General features: G+C 37.0%; 1 protein-coding gene across 4 annotated transcripts in view; it reads left to right on the top strand.

Annotated features, from left to right (window-relative positions):
• MSR1 (macrophage scavenger receptor 1) overlaps positions 1-20,971 on the top strand; it is a 109,710-nt gene extending 88,739 nt beyond the window's left edge. For all 4 annotated transcript variants that reach the window (XM_059155909.1, XM_059155911.1, XM_059155912.1 and 1 more), the window contains 2 exons: positions 7,482-7,670; positions 18,944-20,971. In XM_059155909.1, the coding sequence (XP_059011892.1) occupies positions 7,482-7,670; positions 18,944-19,077 (323 nt within the window). In that variant the 3' untranslated portion in view covers positions 19,078-20,971. The remainder of the gene's footprint in view (positions 1-7,481; positions 7,671-18,943) is intronic.
• Positions 20,972-21,427: the final 456 nt, after the last annotated feature.

Genomic DNA, 21,427 nt, shown 5'->3' on the forward strand with positions numbered 1-21,427 from the left:
GTGGTCTGTGTTTAAATACCTGTGGACACAGCTGTTGGACAGAAATTAAGGCCTTTCCTGTCAAATGATGGTGGAGTGGAGACTTTATACACTAATGTCTCCCATGGATCCCAGTGATGCTGTCCTGATAACATCTCAGAGCTCTGAACAGTTACAAGTATAAACAAAATACAGCACCCAAGGCCAAGGAGAATGTATATTTTCTTTTAATTTACCTCCAGATCCAATTCAAGGGGATTTAGAAAATTTAGAAATATTTAGAAAATAATTTTCTCCTCATGAGAATTCAAATAACCTGTTCTGAGTTGTCAGTCTTGCCAACAACTGGACAGATTAACTTTTCTTGGCCAAATTTAAGACATTTTTCTCTACAAAATCCACACTTCAAAATTCCTACAATCTATGATTTTGGTTTCCGAGAATAACATTCAGAATGAATTATAATTAATAATTCTGGCACTATTTTTTTATAGTACTTTCTAGCCTAAAATACATTTTTCGAAATGTCAGTCGTCAGAGGTAGGTGTTATTATAGTATTTTATGAATAGGCAAGTGAAGGAGCAAGTGGGGTAAATCACTATCAATGTCAGATTATAACAGATACAACAGATTATAAAGAGGGACACAGGAACTTTCCAGGGTCTGGCTGAGGCCTACCTTTTCAGAATTCAGAAAGAATGATAATGTAATCTATGCCAATTAGTGATGTGCATGTTCTAAATTAGCTCTGTTCAGTATCTTCCTGGATTGCTTATTTTTGTGCTGTATGGTTTTAAATGAAGAGCAAAACTGTAAACAGTCTAAAAATAGGTAAGTAAAATTTCCCTTTGTCAATGCTTTTACAGTTCTCCTAAGTAACTCTGAAAACTAAGACTTACATAGAAATGAAGTATTAATAACAAAATTATTCTAAAATGATAATAAATACCCTAATATATGCACACGGTCCTTTGAAGAACACAGTCTGGTCTTTGAAAGGCAGACGTGTCTGTTTAATTGGCAGTCTGGAAATCCAGTAGTAGAGGCAACATTATGACTCTGGATACTCCGAGGACAGCTTACACTCCCAACCATGCCGACTTCTCTTGGCTTACTCAGCCTTTCCCTTTTGTTTGTTTTTTCCCCCACATAAACTTATCCTTCACCACGACTGCTTTGTGGGGATCCGCACAGCTAGGGAGGTATTCCTTTTAAACACAAAGTTCTTCATTCATCTTAAGTATTTACCAGTTTTTTTGAGCAAGATTCTCTTAAAGTTTTATTTGATAATTCACCTCAAGAACGGAAAAATAAAATATAGGAAACAAAAGCCTTCTGCTACTTTCTAATTTTCATACAGTGGAAGTAATTTACTCATACTCATAATTAAGTTAGATGTACCCAGTACCATCTGAGTTTAGCACCGTGTGTTTTGAAGCTACAGATTCTAAATCTTTATTTTAGTTATTCAGCAGTTCAACTATGGGCGTTCAGTGTAATCATGGGGGACTTTGCTCGTTTCCGGTCTAGCCAAAATATCTACTACCCAGCTATTCTGTAGTCCCCAAATCTTGAGGTTCAATTTATTCTTTAGTAATGAAATACAACTGAGCGCCAAACTCGTGTTCTAAGGCAAATTCAAGTGCCTCCTGTGTAAAATAGTCTGAAGGAAATTTCATATCCATGTGAAATCTCAGAATGTGACCTTAGTTAGAAGTAGCATCTTTGCAGGTGTGATTAAGCTAAGAAGAGGTCATATTGGATTCAGGTGGGCCCTAAATCAAATGACTTCTAAGAAGAGAAGGACACACAGATACAGGAAGAAGACTGAGGCAGAGATTGGAGTGATGTAGTTATAAGCCACTAAATGCCAGGAGCTAGGAAAATGCTAGAAAGGATTTCTCCCTGGAGCCCTCAAAAGGATCATGGCCCAGTGGATGTCTTGATTTCAGACTTCTGGCCTCCAGAACTGTGAAAGAATTGTTATTATTATTTTTTAATATTTTATTTATTTATTTATTTGAAAGAGAAAGAAAATACACCTGAGGGGCGGGGGAGAAGAAGAGGGAAAGGGAAAAGCAGATCCTTAGTGAGCAGGGAGCCCGATGCAGGGTTCTATGCCAGGACCCTGAGATCATGACCTGAGCCACCCACGCACCCCTAAATTTGCTGTTTTCAGTCACACAATGTGATCATTTGTTACAGTTACCTTAGAAACCTAATAACCTAGGATCTTTAGTGGTTGCTTTCTTTCCACACCACTCATTATACAACGAGCTCCACATCTCTCCTTTTGGTTGAGGAAGTACCCTAGCCCCTCCACCTGGGGATCTAAGAGGATTTTACTGAAGGTTTAGTTGTAATAGAAAAATGTAAGCAGAACAGTCTACAGTGTAAAGTTCAACCTCAGACTTCACTGTCTTGAAATTCTCAGCCAGCTTAGACTTCAAATTTCGTCACTGGACATTTTCATTCTCTCCACTGCCATCAGGCTACGCTGCCTACCGGCTCTCCACTGAGACTCTCTCCATCTACCTTGTTCTCTGCTCTCTCAAGGGATTTCCAGAACATTTGTCTGCTTTGACTTCTGGAGTAAGATTCAAAATCTGTTACGATAATTTTCGGGAGAAATTTAACTCCGCTTCTCCAAACATCTGATACCCAGGGTGGTGCCTTTCTTTCATACCTAAATACCTCCCTTTCTAGAGGAATTTAGCCACATTGTGAGGACTTCCAGGTTAAACCACAATCAGATTTTTTTTTAATTTATTAACAGTTGGAATGCAAATATAATAAATACACTGTAATAAATTTAACCCTAAATCCTAATTCCAATAAATGATAAGAAAAAAGAAACCATGACCATGAGGTAAATGATATGATAATAGTTGAAATAACAAAACTCCTCAAGGGTTATTTTTAGGGGCACCTGGGTGGCTTGGTGAGTTAAGCATCTGCCTTTGTCTCAGATTGTGATTCTAGGGTGCTGGGATCAAGTCCTGAGCCCTGCCCAGCGGGGAGTCTCTTTTCCCTCTGCCTGCTGCTCCCCCAGCTTGTGCTCTCTCTCTCCCCACCTCTGTCAAATAAATAAATAAATAAATATTTTAAACCTCTGTCAAATAAATAAATAAATAAATATTTTAAAATATAAGCTTACAGTAAACAAAGCAAAAATAACCTCCAAAATGGTTAACTTTTATTTTTGGAATTATTTCTTCAGATTAAATTACAAAACCTTTTGTAAATTATCTGCTCTGTTACATATTTTTCTTTTGGTATCTTACATTCATAGAAATATGAATAAACTATTACAATAGCAAATATTTTATATAGTTTCATTTTATATACAGACTTTTAAGAATACACAGCAATGATCAGTAGCTATCTTCCCTTCAGAGCTGGGATGTAAGAAGAGTGAGATTGCTTGTAGAAAATGAAACTATAGTGAATCAGAGTAGAGATATGTCAAATCACCTCACCTGATTGAATGTATTAACATATATAAGGAAAAATGTGTTAACTAAACAGTGTTGGTCGGTCCCAGAGGCAAAACCTCACTGCTGTGTCTCACTGTAAATTAATAAATTAATTAAGCCAATAATTCACTGATTGAAATGTGACTTCCTATGCAGATTGCCCACGGGGAGAAAATGGCCTTGTCAAACAGATACAAATATTTCAGTTTTTGAGGCAATTACATTTCTCATTGTAAATTGAATTGACATTTAGTCCCAAGATTCTATTTAACATTAGTCTGCCAATAAGAAATAAATCCTCTGAACCTGCAAAACCATTTTAGAATGCATAAGGCCTCTGATCATCCCTTCGCCTGTGGGGGCTCTCAGTAGTCACATTGGTTTTTCCCCCATAATGGGATTCATGTTTAGCTCCGTTAAACCAGTTTTTCCTTTATGATTTTCCCTTATTGCTTCTACACATAGAAACAGTATTCCTTGTAGAGACTTGTGAAATACTGGATTCTCTGTCTTCTGTTGTTTGATATTTTAAATGTTTACCAACTTAATACACTCAGGCAATGCAGTTTACATATCAGGAAGAGCTCACAGTGATTCATTCATTCATTCTTTCTTTCTTTCTTTTTCCTTTTCTTTCTCCTTTCTTTTTCTCTCTCTTTCTTTCATACATACATACATACATACCATAACTCTTCATGGATTCTTTTAAAGATTTTATTTATTCATTTATTTTACAGAGAGAGAGACAGCGAGAGAGGAAACACAGCAGGGGGAGTGGAAGAGGGAGAAACCGGTCTCCGGAGGAGCAGGGAGCCCAATGTGGGGCTTGATCCCAGGACCCTGGGACCATGACCTGAGTTGAAGGCAGATGCTTAACCAACTGAGCCACCCAGGTGCCCCACTCTTCATGGATTCTTAAGCGAAAACCTGTGTTCTGTCAGGTGCTGAAATGTTAACTGTAAAGATCTTAATTTTGTGGAGGAAATTAACAAGTGTGCAGCGCTCTGGTGGGTCAGGAGTGCTATGAAGTTGGAAGAGGGAACCCTATCCAAACCCTGGGATTGAAAGTAGAGAATTGGAAGGTGTGTGTGGGAAGGATGGGTGTAGGTGAGCATTCCAGACAGGGATCAAAGCCCCAGGAATATGGGAGAATAAGGGTTATCTGGGAAATATAAGCAGTTATATAACCGAAATAAAAGGAGCAAGGAGTGCATGGATAGAGGGGTTCACAGTCAGACTGGAGAGGAAAGCAGCAATGAGTCATGATATCCTTTGCTCCAGGATCCCTGGCAAGAGTATCCCTACAGAAATCCTCTGTCAGGGATGCCTGGGTGGCTCAGTGGGTTAAAGCCCCTGCCTTTGGCTCAGGTCATGATCCCAGGGTCCTGGGATCCAGCCCCACATCAGGCTCTCTGCATCAGGCTCTCTGCTTGGCAGGGAGCCTGCTTCCTCCTTGTCTCTCTGCCTGCCTCGCTGCCTACTTGTGATCTCTGTCTGTCAGATAAATTAAAAAATCTTAAAAAAAAAAAATCCTCTGTCATTCTAGCCTGCATATTGTGTGTTCCCCTATACCAGGGGTTGGCCAGCTTTTTCTGCATACAAGATAGTAGATATTTTTGTTGTTCATGCCAGAAGGTCTCAGTCACAACTATTCACCTCTCCTCTTGTAGCCTAAAAGCAGCATTGGGCACTATGTAAACTAATGGGCATGGCTGCATTCCAATAAAACTTTTTTAAAAAATTAGTTATTTCTTTTCAGTGTAACAGAATTCATTGACATGAAAAAACAAAGATCTAAACACATTTATAATTAGTATTGCATAAATACACTAAGATTACTAAAATATCTTTTATGGTCTAGACTTACTGTCTTTGCTCAAAATTCACCTTCAACAAGGAAATGACTCCCCACTCTTACTCTAGAAATGTGTTAACTGTCTACAATCCAAGAAGCTGGTCACCAAATATGCCACCATCTTGGTTTTGGACTTCCAGGCTCTAGAACTGTGAGAAATAAATGCCTGTTGTTCAAGCCAGCCAGCCTGTGGTATTCTGTTAAAGCATGAACAGACTGAGACAGATACCAAAGTTTGAGACCTACTGTCCCAGGAGATGCCAGGCTTCTTAATAACGTTTTGAGAGATAAGGAATGCACACTGAGAATGCTTTCACTGAGTTATTTGGGTGATAAGACCATCAACCTCATATAATCAAATGTTTGAATATGATGTGTGTTTTGTCACAGCGTCATGATAAACATATGCTTGGCTATATTTGACTTTTGTAGAAACAAACGTTTAGGGGTAGCACTAGTTAATACTACATGACTATAATATTTTAAAACTTCAAACAATCCACTCCTGGGTAATTGTTTCCTACTTTCTTAGGCAATTATAGTGAATGATTGGGTCACATGGGTATTTTGCCTGGTAATTGAAAGTTTGAATACTGTAACAACAAATTATTTTCCTTTTAAGAATGTTTTATACTCATTTTATTAAGTAAGGAATGGCTTATGCACTTAGGCATGATTACATTTGTTCAGTATTTTGCACTGAATTCTATTTTGGAAGAATCAAGAAAATAATTATAATTGTAATACTACATATAACATGTTAGCTTTTTATGTTTCTGTATGGTTCAGTCAGTTTTGTCATAGGAAATGGCTGATTTTCTTTACTTGTTACTAGATTATGGTTTTAACAAAATTTATTCCAGTTAGAAAAAAAAAAGTTACTGGATATGTCTTGAATTAATTGAACTTTGTAAACTCATTTTCTAATACTCCATTTTCACATTGGAGGGATATTTTTGTTGATAGTTATAGCTTGTTTTTTTATACTACAGTGATTCTCAAACTTCTATTTGGAAAGATATAAGTAGAACTGCACTTATTCATTGGCTTTTTATGATTATGTGAGAATACTGTTATTTTTATTTGGCACTATCTTAATTTTTAAAAAACATTTTGTCTCTACCTTTCATTCTGTTCTTCAGCCAAATGACTTTTAAACAAATACTTACTAGAATAAAAAATTCTTTAAAGAAAGCTTGATTCTCGGGGTGCCTGGGTGGCTCAGTGGGTAAGCCTCTGCCTTCGGCTCAGGTCATGATCTCAGGGTCCTGGGATCTAGCCCTGCATTGGGCTCTCTGCTCAGCGGGGAGCCTGCTTCCTCCCTCTCTCTCTCTGCCTGCCTCTCTGCCTACTTGGGATCTCTGTCTGCCAAATAAATAAATAAAATATTTAAAAAAAAAAGAAAGAAAGCTTGATTCTCCAAGTGACCTGTTTTTTTGATATTAATTACAAACTTTTATTCTTCTGACTCTAGGTTCATAATGTATATTTTTTAAAATAGGAATCATTTCATATTTAAAATTGCACATGATCAAAATTGTATAAAAGTTTATTGTATACAGCAGATTGACTAAATATTGAAGAACAAAATTATTTTTATAATTACAAACTTGGTATATTTCTTCACAGCATTTATTGCTTTAGTGATTTCTCAAAATATCCAAAGTAATAAATATTGTCACTATGGTTATCTTGATTCTCTTGGTAAAAGATAGGATGTTTGGTCATCTATTTTTGTGTTTATAGTATTATAAAATATCTTCTTTTCAACCTCCTATATCAAAAAGTCCCTGGATTTTGTGTTCCAGTGTGTGTGTTAGTGTGCAAGAAAATAAATCAATTCATTATATAAATTTTCCAAAATAGTGTGAAAAGTCTAGAGGACATTAACAAATGTGTATCTATTGAACTTTAAAGTCCTTGGAATGTAATCTTTGATGTTTTCTCCTATCTATAACTTATATAAATTTTATATGTAACTCATAAATGTTGAAACAGAGAGAATAGATTTTATTCTGCAATACTTGTAATTAAACTCTTTACCAACAGGTGGTGCTAGAAAGTTTAATATTTATTTCCATAGTTCAACTTACTGGAAAAAATGTTAATTTTTTAAAATATTATAAAACAATATTTATATATAATTAACCACCACTTGTTTATGTTACAGCTCCATTTAAGACAGTACGACTGGTTGACGGTAGAGGTCCTCATGAGGGCAGAGTGGAGATTTTCCACAATGGCCAGTGGGGCACAGTTTGCGACGACCACTGGGAACTGCGAGGTGGACAGGTCATCTGTAGGAGTTTGGGATACCAAGGTGTTCAAACTGTGCATAAAGGAGCTCACTTTGGACAAGGTAATTAAAAAGACACACACAAACACACACATATTTAAATGAAATGTAGGCATTCTCTAATACATTGAATAAAGTAGCAGCGGGAACATACAAAATAGGAAGAAAAATCCTACATAGGAGTTTTTTGAATGGCTTTTCCTAAAAGGCAGAAATGAAAAGAAAGATATTTTTTAAATGACATATGCTATCAGGCAATCTTTAATGTTTAAATTTTATATAGACTCATCTGGTTAGGTGGAGAACACTAACATGAGGAATACAGAAAGACTGGTAAAGTAGAACAGGAGAAATAGTGACAAGTGAACCACAGACAATCCTGGGAATCTCACTTGATGTGTCTGGGTTTTGTGGGCAACTGAGCAATCCCATGTGCTCACTCACGTTCTCTCTTCTGTGTGACTGGAGAGGAGGGCATCAGCTTGCGCTTTTACCTCCCGGTTGTATCTCACAGAAATGAGAGCTATCCTTGGTGCCTGGTGGAGCACCTGTGTTCTGAAAGGACCGTGAGGAACCATGAAAGAGAAGGAAGCAATTACATGGGTTCTGCATACCTACTATTTATGATTTCTCCAAATCCTTTAAGACATGGTGAGAAATACGGGAAGAGGAAAGTTACTTTCCCTTCTATTTGAGGTTGATAAAACATTGAATAATTCTTTTGTTGCATGCATTTGTGTATTTTTACCTGGATGGCTCAATAACCTATAAATGTATTAGAGAGCTGGGAAGAAAATTTGCAGAGGACAGATTTGAATGTATACTCGTGACATTTTTTTGTCTAATTTTTTTTTTCTAAACAGGTACCTTACAGTATAGGCTTTATGCATAATTAAACATACAAGTGCTTCAATCCTAAATGACAAAGAGATTAGAAAAAGTAACCGTATAAATTAGACTTTTAAAGTCAATATTTTTTACTTATTTGTTCCACTGTCCAAATTGGCCCTGTTGATTTTATAAGTGTTGTTTTAGACAGATATGGGCAAGAAGAAATTGTGTGCAAAATTATAGAGATAAGATTATCTGGTGTTGCTGCTATTTTGTCTATAGTGATAAAATAGGGCAAAGTGTCGAATCATATCAAAAAACTGAAACAGTATAAGACAGATTTCTTAAACCCATAAAAGATATTAAGTAATGTTAAGCTATGACTATGGGTCAGCATTGTGCTAAACAGGTGAATAGTACTAATGAAAGTTCACAGTTATATCTTTGTTCCTTTACCTAAATAAACTCACTGTATCAGATTTAAAAGGTAAATTAAAGCAAAGATCCAGGTTCCAAAGTCTTTGGAAGTCAGAAATATCATTTAGCCTCCTATGAAGAAGTGAGATAAGACAAAAGAGAGTGATGATGGTGAAAATGTCAGCCCCTGGCCCAGTTTTTTATTTGTCCCTTATAGGTTTGAATAGAAGAAAAAAAGGAAATAGAAAAGATCTGTAATTTGCTATAACTAAATAGATGTTTGGAATTTTTATTTCAAATACTTAATCATCTAAAACGTCTCAAGTGACTATTAGCATCTATGAAGTGAAGAGCCATGTTGCAAATAGATGACATACAATTTTCATCGATGCTGACTTACTCTCCTGGTAGATGGCTAGAATTCTTCAGTTTTAGGAATAACAACATGTGGATGAGTTATTAAGATGTGCCTATGTTGACAAAGTGAATATTGTTTGCCATTTGTTCAGATAATGTAATCAGCATGAGCTAAATAGCTCAATCCAAAAAGAGAGAACTATCCTAAAAATAACTTTCATCAAGATGACTAGTTTTATAGCTTACTTTATCCAAAGAGTTGACATTTAATTTTGTATCTTTACAAAACAAGCCCCATATTGCTGTTTATTAATCTCTTATATCTTGAAGTAAACCGTTCATCTATTACAAAGGAAAAACCAAAATCAGAGCATATGTACCTTAATTAAAGGGAAACTAATAAGGTTTGGCAAAATATGATCTATGGAAGAATGGCAAACAAGATGTTCCCCAGTTTCATTTCTTCACTGAATATGAAGCTTAGTGCCTTAGATTTCAAAGCTGTTTTCTTTTCATTGTTGTTGCTGTTGTTTCAAAATTTTATTTAAATTCTAGTTCGTTAACATCTAGTGTGATATTGGTTTCAGGAGTAGGATTTAGTGACTCATCACTTACATGTAACACTCCAGTGCTCATCCTAAAAAGTGCCCTCCTTAATGCCCATACTCATCGAGCCCATCCCCCACACGCCTCCCTCCAAACAACCCTCAGTTTTTTCTCTATAGTTAAGAGTCTCTTATGGCTTGCCTCCCTCTCTTTTTTTTCCCCTTTCCTATGTTCATCTGTTTGGTTTCTTACATTCTACATATGAATGAAATCATATGGTATTTGTCTTTCTCTGGCTGACTTATTTCTCTTAGCATAATACTCTCTAGTCCATCCACGTCATTGCAAATGGCAAAATTTCATTCCTTCTGATGGTTGATAATATTCCACTGCATATATATATATATATATATATATATATATATATATATATACCACATCTTCTTTATCCATTCATCAGTTGATGGACATTTGGGCTCTTTCCATAATTTGGCTATTGTTGATGATGCTGCTGTAAACATTGGGGGTGCACAAACTGTTTTCTCTTGAGTTCCAAACGTAGGTGGTACACAAAACTGGAGATGATTGGCTTAAGCTTGCATTAACATTAAGGCTTCATCTCATAAGTAAAATATCCTTTTCCCCACAGCCTTTATTCATTTCTGTTTGTATCTCTAGGGATTTCAGTTCTCAAGTACTGATAAGAAGAGGCGGAAAAAAAAGTATTCTGAACTATTGGAAGAAAATGTTTTCCATTTAAATAATTAATGAAACAGTAGAGTTTAATCTTATGTGAAATTATTTATTTGGCTGTGTGAAGACAGTTCTCTCAAGTTTTCTTTAGATAACTGACTGTTTCTCTAAGACGAGGGGCCATTTTTAGTGAGGCTGGGTATTTGTGGTAGTTGGTGATTATGTACATTATAGTAGAGTTTTATTATAGTGAAACAGCCAGGTATGTCTGAATTTGGTTTTTCCTTTCACATTTTTAAGTGCCTACTGGAATGAATTGGAAAGCCTAAGAATTTTGAAACTAAGGAGATATGAGATGAAACCTTAGCTCTGCTATTTATGTCTCAGAGATTCCATTTTGGTTCCAAAAAAATAAGAATAATAACACCCACATAAGATTTACTCTGAATCTTAAATGAGTTGGCATATAGAAAGCGTCCAGCACAAAGCCTGACTCATAGCACTGCTCGATACAGGGCACAGATCACTGCTGGCAACAGCTCCTGCTGTATAATTCCAAGGGTATTTGCCATCCTCTTTGAAAGGTCAAACAGTCAGATTAGTGTTAGGTTGTCTATGACATCAGTGATGTTCCAATGGTCCCAGAGGTGAATGTGATTTTCTACTCTATAGAAGTGTAGCGGAAGAAGGGCCCCATATGGGGCCTCCCAACAGTGTCCTCACTCTACTCAAGACAGACCTGCTCTGATGTCAATTCTGTGTAGAGTTCCACCCCAAAACAATGAAAGAATGATGATGAGAATTTTAAAATAAAAAATAAAGCAAGATGACCTGGGAGACGTAATAGAACTGAGGCTATTTGTTCACAAGTAAAAGAACCTGAGAAATAAATTTCATGATCTGCTTCATTGTATGTTGTATTTTCAGAAACAGGCTTCTATTGCAAGCTGATTTGGGATTAGACACGGCAAACCCCCTTTTTATGTGAACCTGTTTCAACTCCTCCTTGTTTTTTCACTCCTCCACCTTGATTTATAGTTTCACTCAGGAGGAAAAGAAAAGATAATTCTGAACGCAGGATGGCGATCAGAAAGGAAACTTAGAAATATGAGTGGAGGGGTAGGGGAAGGATGACAGAGTTGCATTCAGGTTTTAATTATTTGTCGTTCTCTTGGGAAAGTAAGAAGAATCGGTTTGACACTGTATTATACATTATTACTGGAACTGAAACAAGAGGAAAAAAGTTTAAATTTATACCCTTTGTGTTCTTCCCCCCTTAAAGATAAAAAACACAATTTTCTGAACATAGTTTTCTCCCTCCCTCCCCCACCCGCTTTACTCTTTTTCTTTCTGGTTTTAAAATAGCAAACCTGACTTACCAAAGATAATCCTTGTTAGCTTTAAGAACAATTACTTTGCAGCTGCAAGCAAAATGATTTATAGGAATAAAGCTTAGAGCCCACTCCTATAAATAGGTTCTTTCCTTTGGATGCACCTTTTGCATACAGTGGAATGTAATCTTTCTTTTTCCTGAGTAGACAAAAAAGGTTAAAAATTAAGGAGGCACAGAGAGGTTGCTGGTGCTTGTCAGGGCATGGGGCGGGTCAGGGTAGGGAGAGTGGGTCGCTTCTTTCCCTGTGCAGGCTTTCTAGTCTCTGGACCCCGGGACCTCTGGGGTAGCAAACTTGTGTGAACTCTATCGGACAGCAGTGGTCCTCCAGCTGTGTCAGAGCCTGCGCACTGAGGCAGGAAGTTGGAGTTGGACCCGGAGGGACGAGCTCATCTACTGAGTTTACAGGAGGTTGTGCTGCAGTTCCAAACTTGAAAGCAGAAACAAAAGAAAATTCTAGGGCGCCTGGGTGGCTCAGTGGGTTAAAGCCTCTGCCTTCGGCTAAGGTTATGATCCCAGGGTCCTGGGATCAAGCCTGGCATCAGGCTCTCTGTGCAACAGGGAACCTGCTTCCCTTCCTCTCTCTGCCTGCCTCTCTGCCTACTTGTAATCTGGTTCAAATAAACAAATAAAATCTTAAAAAAAGAAAAGAAAAATTCTAAGCACAAGCATCACCTTCTATTGGTACCCCTTTCATAATCAGTTTTCTAAAGTGGAAGTTTTAAAAATACAAGAATAAACCGAAGGAGATCAAAAATATAACTGTCCCTCCGAACTTATCCTCCAGAGAATGGAAGTAAAAGCAATGTCAGATATAAAATATATGAATGGGTCAGAACTCAAATTCTTACAGACTGCTCCCTGTACACTGAAAGATTTAAAATGTAGATGTTCAGGCGTCAGGTGTTAAGGAACCTGGTTTGGAGTCCATGGAGTTTTTAACTTTTTTGTGAATTTTAGGTTAAAAAGTTTTATGTTTAAAAACTCTATGGACCTGTTTTGTTACTTATGGTAACAAACACAATACTAAGTATGTAATAGTATTATTAATCAAGTGCATACTATATGATCTCATTTCGTGCTCACAGTGCCTGGGAAACTAGACATGATAGCCCCAATTTACACAGAGAAATTTCTGTAAGTAAACTTGACACAGCTGTCCCAAGACCTGTCCAAATTTATATAACTATCATGGTGGTTGTGGGGGAGGGGTCAAGATGCTCACCTTCACCTATGTCTTTCCATTCAAGAGAATGTCCTTCTAAGTTCTTTATCCTTAAGAATTTGATTTCTACAGAGCTTGCCTCTTTAAAATCTTAGAATTATAGAATTTTAAAGGTAAATGAAATCTCATAGCTGTTTCAACCCCATCTCCTCCTTCTGCCTCATTGCTAAATCAGGGAAAATCAATGTCTTCCTCAGAACTGCTACACTAGAACAGAGAACTATAGTTTTCCTATTCTCGATTCTGATTCCCATTGTTCCTACCTTTGGTTTTAAAAACTCACAAAAAAACAAAAGCTTTTTTTCTCTCAAAGAGGAAGCTGATGACAAAGCACTTCCCAACTAGAAATCTTAAAAGTAACACAGATTCAAATCACCAAGCCATGACTAGATTTAATTAAAATTCATTCAGACTTCTAACCAACAGTGGTTTCTGCCTCTTCATGTTATCTACTCAGCAGCTAATCTCAAATCTCATCACTGCACCATCCTTCTGGCTAATGTATAAAATATGATGACTTTTTTTTTCCTCTAGAAAAGTGGTGTTATTCAAGATCAGATTTAAAAATCTCAAATCCTTGAAATAGATACCAGTATCTTTTGTTTGTTTGTTTGTTTGTTTGTTTAAAGAGATTAAGAGGAAATGGTATCACAGGTCAAGCATATTCTCAGACATCACAAACCAGCCTTGTGAAATTCCAGGAGTCGTGGACAACACATTGATAGCTGTGGGCTTTTGGAAATACAAAATCAGTCAATGTGCCCTCCCTCCAGCCCCCATATTGTAAAGAGAATTGTAGATGTGTACATGGTCAGGTACATAAACAATGGATGATACATAAATAGGATTAGAAAATTTAAAAAAAATCTAAACTGTACACGTCAATTTTGCATAGTTTCCCACAAACTGGAAAGATAGTTCAGAGGCAAATAACAATGAAAGCAGCAATACCTAACATCCTTGAGAGATCGTTATTATGTAAAGAAATAAAAACAAACTTGTTTTTTAATCTTTGAGGTTTACATGAAGGTAAAATTTTATGAATACTCGCTACCTTTGAATTAATTTTTAATGCAGAAAACAATTTGGAATGAGATGGAAAATGCATGTTAAATAAATTTTTCCCTTAGGCTCAATAGTCCTGAATGTATTAATGTAAAAATAAAAACAAATCTTGGAAAATTATTTTTATCATTCTGTTCGGGCTTCTATGTAGTCAGTGAATAGCACCAAGTTTTAAAATGTCGTCATGTTCTGTTTCTTGGTTGTATTCTCTGTTATTTGGACAAAAGCACACATTTTTTTCCCAAGTCTCAGTTTAACTATTTACCTGTGATGTGGAGATAATTGCCATTATTTCGCAGGGTCGTTAGAAGATGTAAATTTTAAAGATCATATGTGAAAAGGCCTAGGGTGTTCCCTGAGAATCTTTTGCACACAGCTGAAGACCAGACTTGGAGAATTGCACAGCGTATTGATCTTATCCATGTGTTTCTTGGTGGAAAAGGCACTGGGGTTCTAGATCCAAGTAGCAATTCTGCTGCTAAGTGCCTCTGTGACCTCAGTTGCTGTCTCATCTACCTCCAACAGAAGCTTTCATAGTTCAAGGATGAATGGATTTTGATTTTGATTTTGTTCGCCCAAAACAGATTGGGTGAATGATTGAATCTAAGAAGGAGGGGGATTGCGTGAATCTTTGATGAAAGGCACTGGCTCAGGGCAGACGTGAGGTGGGGCTGGTGGCTCCATCCCATATTAGCTGCATGACCCTCCACCGATTACTTATCCTCCCTGAGATTCCCTTTCCTCAACAGTAAAATGGCACTTTGAAAGCCCTTAAGTTTTTTTTTTTTTTAAGATTTTATTTATTTATTTGTCAGAGAGAGATCACAGTAGGCAGAGAGGCAGGCAGAGAGAGAGAGGAGGAAGCAGGCTCCCCACTGAGTAGAGAACCTGATGTGGGGCTCGATCCCAGGACCCTGAGATCATGACCTGAGCCGAAGACAGAGGCTTTAACCCACTGAGCCACCCAGGCGCCCCGAAAGCCCTTAAGTTTTGAAGGTCATTTGAGGATTCGATGATTTGAGGATTCAATGAGAGAACATATCAAAAGTTACTTTGAATGTTTTCAGCCTCATCATTAATTCTTCAAAGAGTGGGCTTAAATGCTCATTATTATGACGACAGCTTCGGTATTCTGACATTCAGAAATTCCTTTACTGCTGTTTCTAAAAATTTGTGTTCACCCGTCAGCACAATGATCGACTAAATAATATCTATCTTCTGCTGCCCCTATGGGGATGCCCCCGCTGGTGCTACGGCCCCTGGGAGGATTTTCATTCTTAATTCTCTGTTCCTGAGTTGTAAGACTTCTGTGCTGCTGAGATCTAAATCCCATGACTTGATCTACAAAATGAGTGAAAACATCATTCACGTGGGAGGAGCGTCACCATTTGTGCAATTATTATTATTATTTGGCTATAATTTAGTCACTGTTTGGGACTCCCAAAAATTTTATATAGACTTTATATATGTAAAAAGAAGCACACGCACAAATATACTCAACACATACAGATGCACAAACACAAAAGAGACTGGGTTATACCTACTAAAAGCAACTTGGAAACAAAAGCAGCATTCCTGGTAAGGTTTCTGATTTTGAGATTATATTTTCCGGATCTTTTCCTTTTTATCTGCCTTAAAATTTCAAGCCAGAAAGGACTCACTCCATTATAAACATTTCAAAAAATACTTGCACTCTCCAGGTTACTACGTTTGTAATTAATAAGCCCGGGAAAACCTTTCTTTTCTAATAGAAACATTGTTTGGACACCAGTGATTTAATTACTATTATATAAAATGAACAATACAAAGTTCCTAATTACTTTGGTAGCATAAACCTCAATATAATTTTGTCCCATGTTTGGATCTTTCTAGTAAAGGAACAAATTACTAAAGATTAAGTGAATGCACAATTTATTTTAGAGGTGGAAATACAAATTTCCTATCTAATTCTGAGTAAATAAAAACTTGAGACTTCAGAAGAAATCTCTCCACAGGCATCCTGTTAAATGTCCTTCTAGTTTACAGATTTTTTTTCTTTAATCCAACTTCCACATTTCTCTCAGACATACATTTCTAAAATATAGCTCTGATGACATCATTTCTTTTGGTGACTTATTATAAAATTCTGAATATTGTAAAACATGGCCCTGGCTTTCTATCCAGCCTTCCCTATGAGTCCTTGTCCCTCATGAATATACTTTGTGTTTTAGATGCCAGGATACCATTGACTCTTGTAATATATCAAGACTTTTCAGGCTGCCCCCACTATATGAAATAACTTCTTTTTTATACATGGAAAAGCTCTGTCCATTTTTTTAAGATTAGGCCAAATGTTATCCACACGGTGGTTATAAAAATATTTGTAATTTTTTCATATCTGCACATACTACTGTATAATTATGCAACTGTCAGCCATGTACATAAATTCTTGCTTACTGAATCCACAGAATACTTGAAAATTCAGCAAGAGTAATGTCATTATATGTGCCGTTATACATGCCTCTTTGGAAAAAAAGTCTTCATCTAGCATTGTGTCATAGCTACACAAGGTATGTTTCTGAGCTGAAGTTATTTCTAAATAGGTTTCCTACAGCTCTGTGACCGAAAGAGAACCTTTCAACATCATATTGATCCAGATTGAAGAAATGTATTATTGATTATGCTGACAGGATTAAGATATTTATTTACCATCCACCAGTCTTGCTAAGGAGTTTCTTGAAGTTTAGCTGCTAAATCATGTTTCTTGATGGCATGAAATATTCTCGAAAACTCATCAGGAAGTTTGCATGATATATATTTAACAAAACCCAATACAACCTTTCATTTAGAGGTTTTTCAAAGGTTCCATTTCTAACTGTCTTACGTGTAAAAGAAAGGGGAACTATTATATATGATACATGCAGAAAATCATTAGAGAATACCAGAAAAATATTTCCAAACATTATTTTTTTTTTTTATTTTTTATAAACATATATTTTTTATATACATATATTTTTATCCCCAGGTCTGTGAATCACCAGGTTTACACACTTCACAGCACTCACCAAATCACATACCCTCCCCAATGTCCATAATCCCACCCCCTTCTCCCCAACCCCCTCCCCCCGGCAACCCTCAGTTTGTTTTGTGAGATTAAGAGTCACTTATGGTTTGTCTCCCTCCCAATCCCATCTTGTTTCATTTATTCTTCTACCCACTTAAGCCTCCATGTTGCATCACCACTTCCTCATATCAGGGAGATCATATGATAGTTGTCTTTCTCTGCTTGACTTATTTCGCTAAGCATGATACGCTCTAGTTCCATCCATGTTGTTGCAAATGGCAAGATTTCATTTCTTTTGATGGCTGCATAGTATTCCATTGTGTATATATACCACATCTTCTTGATCCATTCATCTGTTGATGGACATCTAGGTTCTTTCCATAGTTTGGCTATTGTGGACATTGCTGCTATAAACATTCGGGTGCATGTGTCCCTTTGGATCACTACATTTGTATCTTTAGGGTAAATACCCAATAGTGCAATTGCTGGGTCATAGGGCAGTTCTATTTTCAACATTTTGAGGAACCTCCATGCTGTTTTCCAGAGTGGCTGCTCCAGCTTGCATTCCCACCAACAGTGTAGGAGGGTTCCCCTTTCTCCACATCCTCGCCAGCATCTGTCATTTCCTGACTTGTTGATTTTAGCCATTCTGACTGGTGTGAGGTGATATCTCATTGTGGTTTTGATTTGTATTTCCCTGATGCCGAGTGATATGGAGCACTTTTTCATGTGTCTGTTGGCCATCTGGATGTCTTCTTTGCAGAAATGTCTGTTCATGTCTTCTGCCCATTTCTTGATTGGATTATTTGTTCTTTGGGTGTTGAGTTTGCTAAGTTCTTTATAGATTCTGGACACTAGTCCTTTATCTGATATGTCGTTTGCAAATATCTTCTCCCATTCTGTCAGTTGTCTTTTGATTTTGTTAACTGTTTCCTTTGCTGTACTTGCCCCTTCATTTACTCCAAACATTATTTTTAAAGTGAACTTTTTTGGGCATGCTTGGATGCCTTTCAAAATGCCCTTGTTTTTGTATTCATTGATAAAATAATGGCCTTATCTTCAGAGTGGCAGTTAAGTTTGCATATTTAGTTAGCTCGGTATCTCCCTGGTAGCCTGCTGCTGACAGCCATTTTCCTTTCTAACGTGTCTGTGGAAGAGTTCAAGATAAAGAGAGTATTAGCTCTGCCATTTTGTTTTTGTCTACCTTTGCCTGCAATTAATAATCTATGGTCTTCTTTCAGGATAATTAATAAAATAAGTCCTTTGCTCATTTTATTAGTCTTAGTTTAAATAAAAATAGATAATATATTTGGTAAACCACGCATGTAAATGGCAAAACCCTGGAAACCAAGAAAAGAACTCTAGTATATGGTAACATTTCAGAGAATGCCTCATACAGATGCCCTCAGACCATCAGGTCACGGCATATGCCTATGATCTGTAAAGCTTATTTCCTTTCTTATTTCTAACAACAAAACCAGTCTGTTCAAACCATTCAGTGTTTTATTTATGATTTCACTGAGCTGTGTATGTACCTTTGTTACAGCTCTTACTACTTTGTACTTAAGTAGTTTACTCACTGACAGAACATATAAGTTTTCAGGGGCAGGAGATTAATTTTTGAATCCTAAGAAAAAGCACAGAACTTGTATATAGATGACATTTGACCCTTTGTTGTTAAATTCGTGTGTAAAATAATGTTTTTTTTGCTACTTAGATAGAAACCCAAAAACCATACTTACTAACGCATTTGTATCTGACTTTTGCAGGTACTGGTCCAATTTGGCTGAATGAAGTATTTTGTTTTGGGAGAGAATCATCTATCGAAGACTGTAAAATTAGCCAGTGGGGGGTGAGAGGCTGTTCACATGCTGAAGATGCTGGAGTCACCTGCACTTTATAATGTATCGTACTTTCTTTCACCTTCGTGAAATCACTGTGGCAAAAATACTTTTATTATTTTGCTCCATTAATATCAGTTCAGTGAATATTTAAGAGATTAGGAATTTTGTCTAAAGAAAAGGAATATTTTAAAATCACTGGATAAACATATTGGACACCTTCATGCTTGCTATAGATCTACATTTGAATCATTTCAATTTCTTTAGGTTTCTAAATGGAATTTCTAATATAATGACATATATTGAATGGAATATACCAAAGTTTAAGGCTTCTCAATTACAAATGCCAATGATAATGGAAACACCTTCCAGCCATTGACTTTAACTGATCTCTTCACAGGATGACAATTTTTGTCATTTTTGTCTTCTTTGTAATCTATTTAATTGACTTTAATTTAATCAGTTTCTTAATGAGAAGATTGGAAGAGTTCTATTGTGCCAAGTTTGTGAAATCTCTAACCTTACACATTTTTTGAGGAAACGTTTTATCTGGCCATTACGATTTCTGCATGTGCAGTAAACTTGGCTGTTAGGTAGCATTGTTCATGATATATTCTGGGCATGATGAAAAACTTATCAGATTTCACATGGTCAATAATAACATGATGATTAAGAAAATCAACATGATTATTTTACATGATCATGTATTGACAGTTTTTGTTTGTTTTTACTGACCCATGTGTTAGAAAAAGGGCTTCGGAGAAAAGGCACAGGCTCCCCATCACTATATGCCTCTCAATAACTGGTGGATCAAAAATGTCATTTCAACACGGAGCTCAATTTGATGTGCATTTTAAATGAAGTTGAATAGTTGTTATCATTCCAGAATGCTGTGTTTAAAATATAAATACACTTTCCAATCTAAGTGGCTCCACTTTAAATAGCAGCATGCAAATGTCTTGAGCACAGAACCTAGTTTCAACTACCCTTCTTTGAAGCCTTTCGTGGAGTCCATTAACAATTGCAACCAGAAAGAGAGAGAGAGAGAGAGACAGAGAGAGATATCTGTAGCTCTCAAGGATCAGTGACCCTACGCATGCCAAAATAGTACCTTACCAATGGTCAGCCCATCACCAGGGTACATCTTAGAATGTGGAAGGTCACCTGGAACCCAGTGCCTGTCCCCAGCTGTCTAGGTATATAGGAAGAAAGAACAGGGATTGCTCTTGAAGCCCAATTGAGTATAATCTAGCCTAGAGAAGAATATACCTTTCAAGTTTCCTAAGTGCCACCCCAAGGGATGTGTGATGAGGAAGTAGTACTAGTCTGGAATGGCTCCACTCTTCTCTCTTGAACGGTGATAAGCAAAACCATGGGCTGATGTATTCTTTCCACTCCTGAAGTCTCACTTCACAAATAGTAGCTAGAGTAGATTCCCTGCTTCTCGCTTGCAAAGGCAAAAATTCTCATGGAACTGGAAGTACTGGAAATGGCCTGCTGAAAATGCCCTTTTATCATGTTATATTCTTCTACTTGTTAAACACGAGTTATTTTCTCCAATGTAATTTTGTGGCTAAGAGAAAGGGCTCTCAACCTAGACAGACTGTCTCTAAATCCTGGCCCTACATTCCGTGGGTTATTTAAGTCCTTGGGCTCAACTGCATTGTCTGGGTGTTTCCTTCAGACGGCAAACAAGAAAGTATGAAAAGGAATCCTATGCAGGGACCCCTGGGTGGCTCAGTTGGTTAAGCATCTGCTTTCAGCTCAGGTCATGATAGCAGGGTCGTGGGATGGAGTCCTGCATTGGGCTCCTTGCTCAGTAGAAAGCCTGCTTCTCCCTTTGCCTGCTATCCCCCTGCTTGTGTTTGCGCTCTCTCTCTCTCCCTCTCTCTCTGCCAAATAAATAAAATCTTAAAAATAAATAAATAAAAAGAATCCTTTACATAGCAGCCTACATGAGATGTCTGGGATCAGTGCTTATGGGTGCCACATGCTATATTGATGTAGGGTATATGGATACTGATTCTCCACCTATATATAGACATCTGTGTCCTTAAAACCAAGAAAGCCCTTTTTGTAATTGGGTTACTCAACTCAATCTGGTGTAGAAAAGAGCCCAACTTTGCCACTATATTTGGGACCTTTCCTTTGGAATGGTGAATTGCATTACCTCCTTCAGGAAGTGGTGATTTGGGGAAGGACTGATAGAAGAGAGAGTGTAAGGGGGGTGGGACAGGAGGAGGGAAGGAGGAAAAGGAGATAAAGAGGGAAAGAGGGAAGCAAAAAAGGAAAGACCACCTGACCAGAATCATTGCATTCCACTTATCTAGCCATGCATCAACATAAATGCAGTGTGCATTAAAATAATTTTTTTAAAAGAATAGGGAAGTAGAAAATAAGAATATCAGTTGA

The sequence above is a fragment of the Mustela lutreola genome, chromosome 18, assembly GCF_030435805.1.
Source record: "Mustela lutreola isolate mMusLut2 chromosome 18, mMusLut2.pri, whole genome shotgun sequence".
Classification (NCBI taxonomy): Eukaryota; Metazoa; Chordata; class Mammalia; order Carnivora; family Mustelidae; genus Mustela; species Mustela lutreola.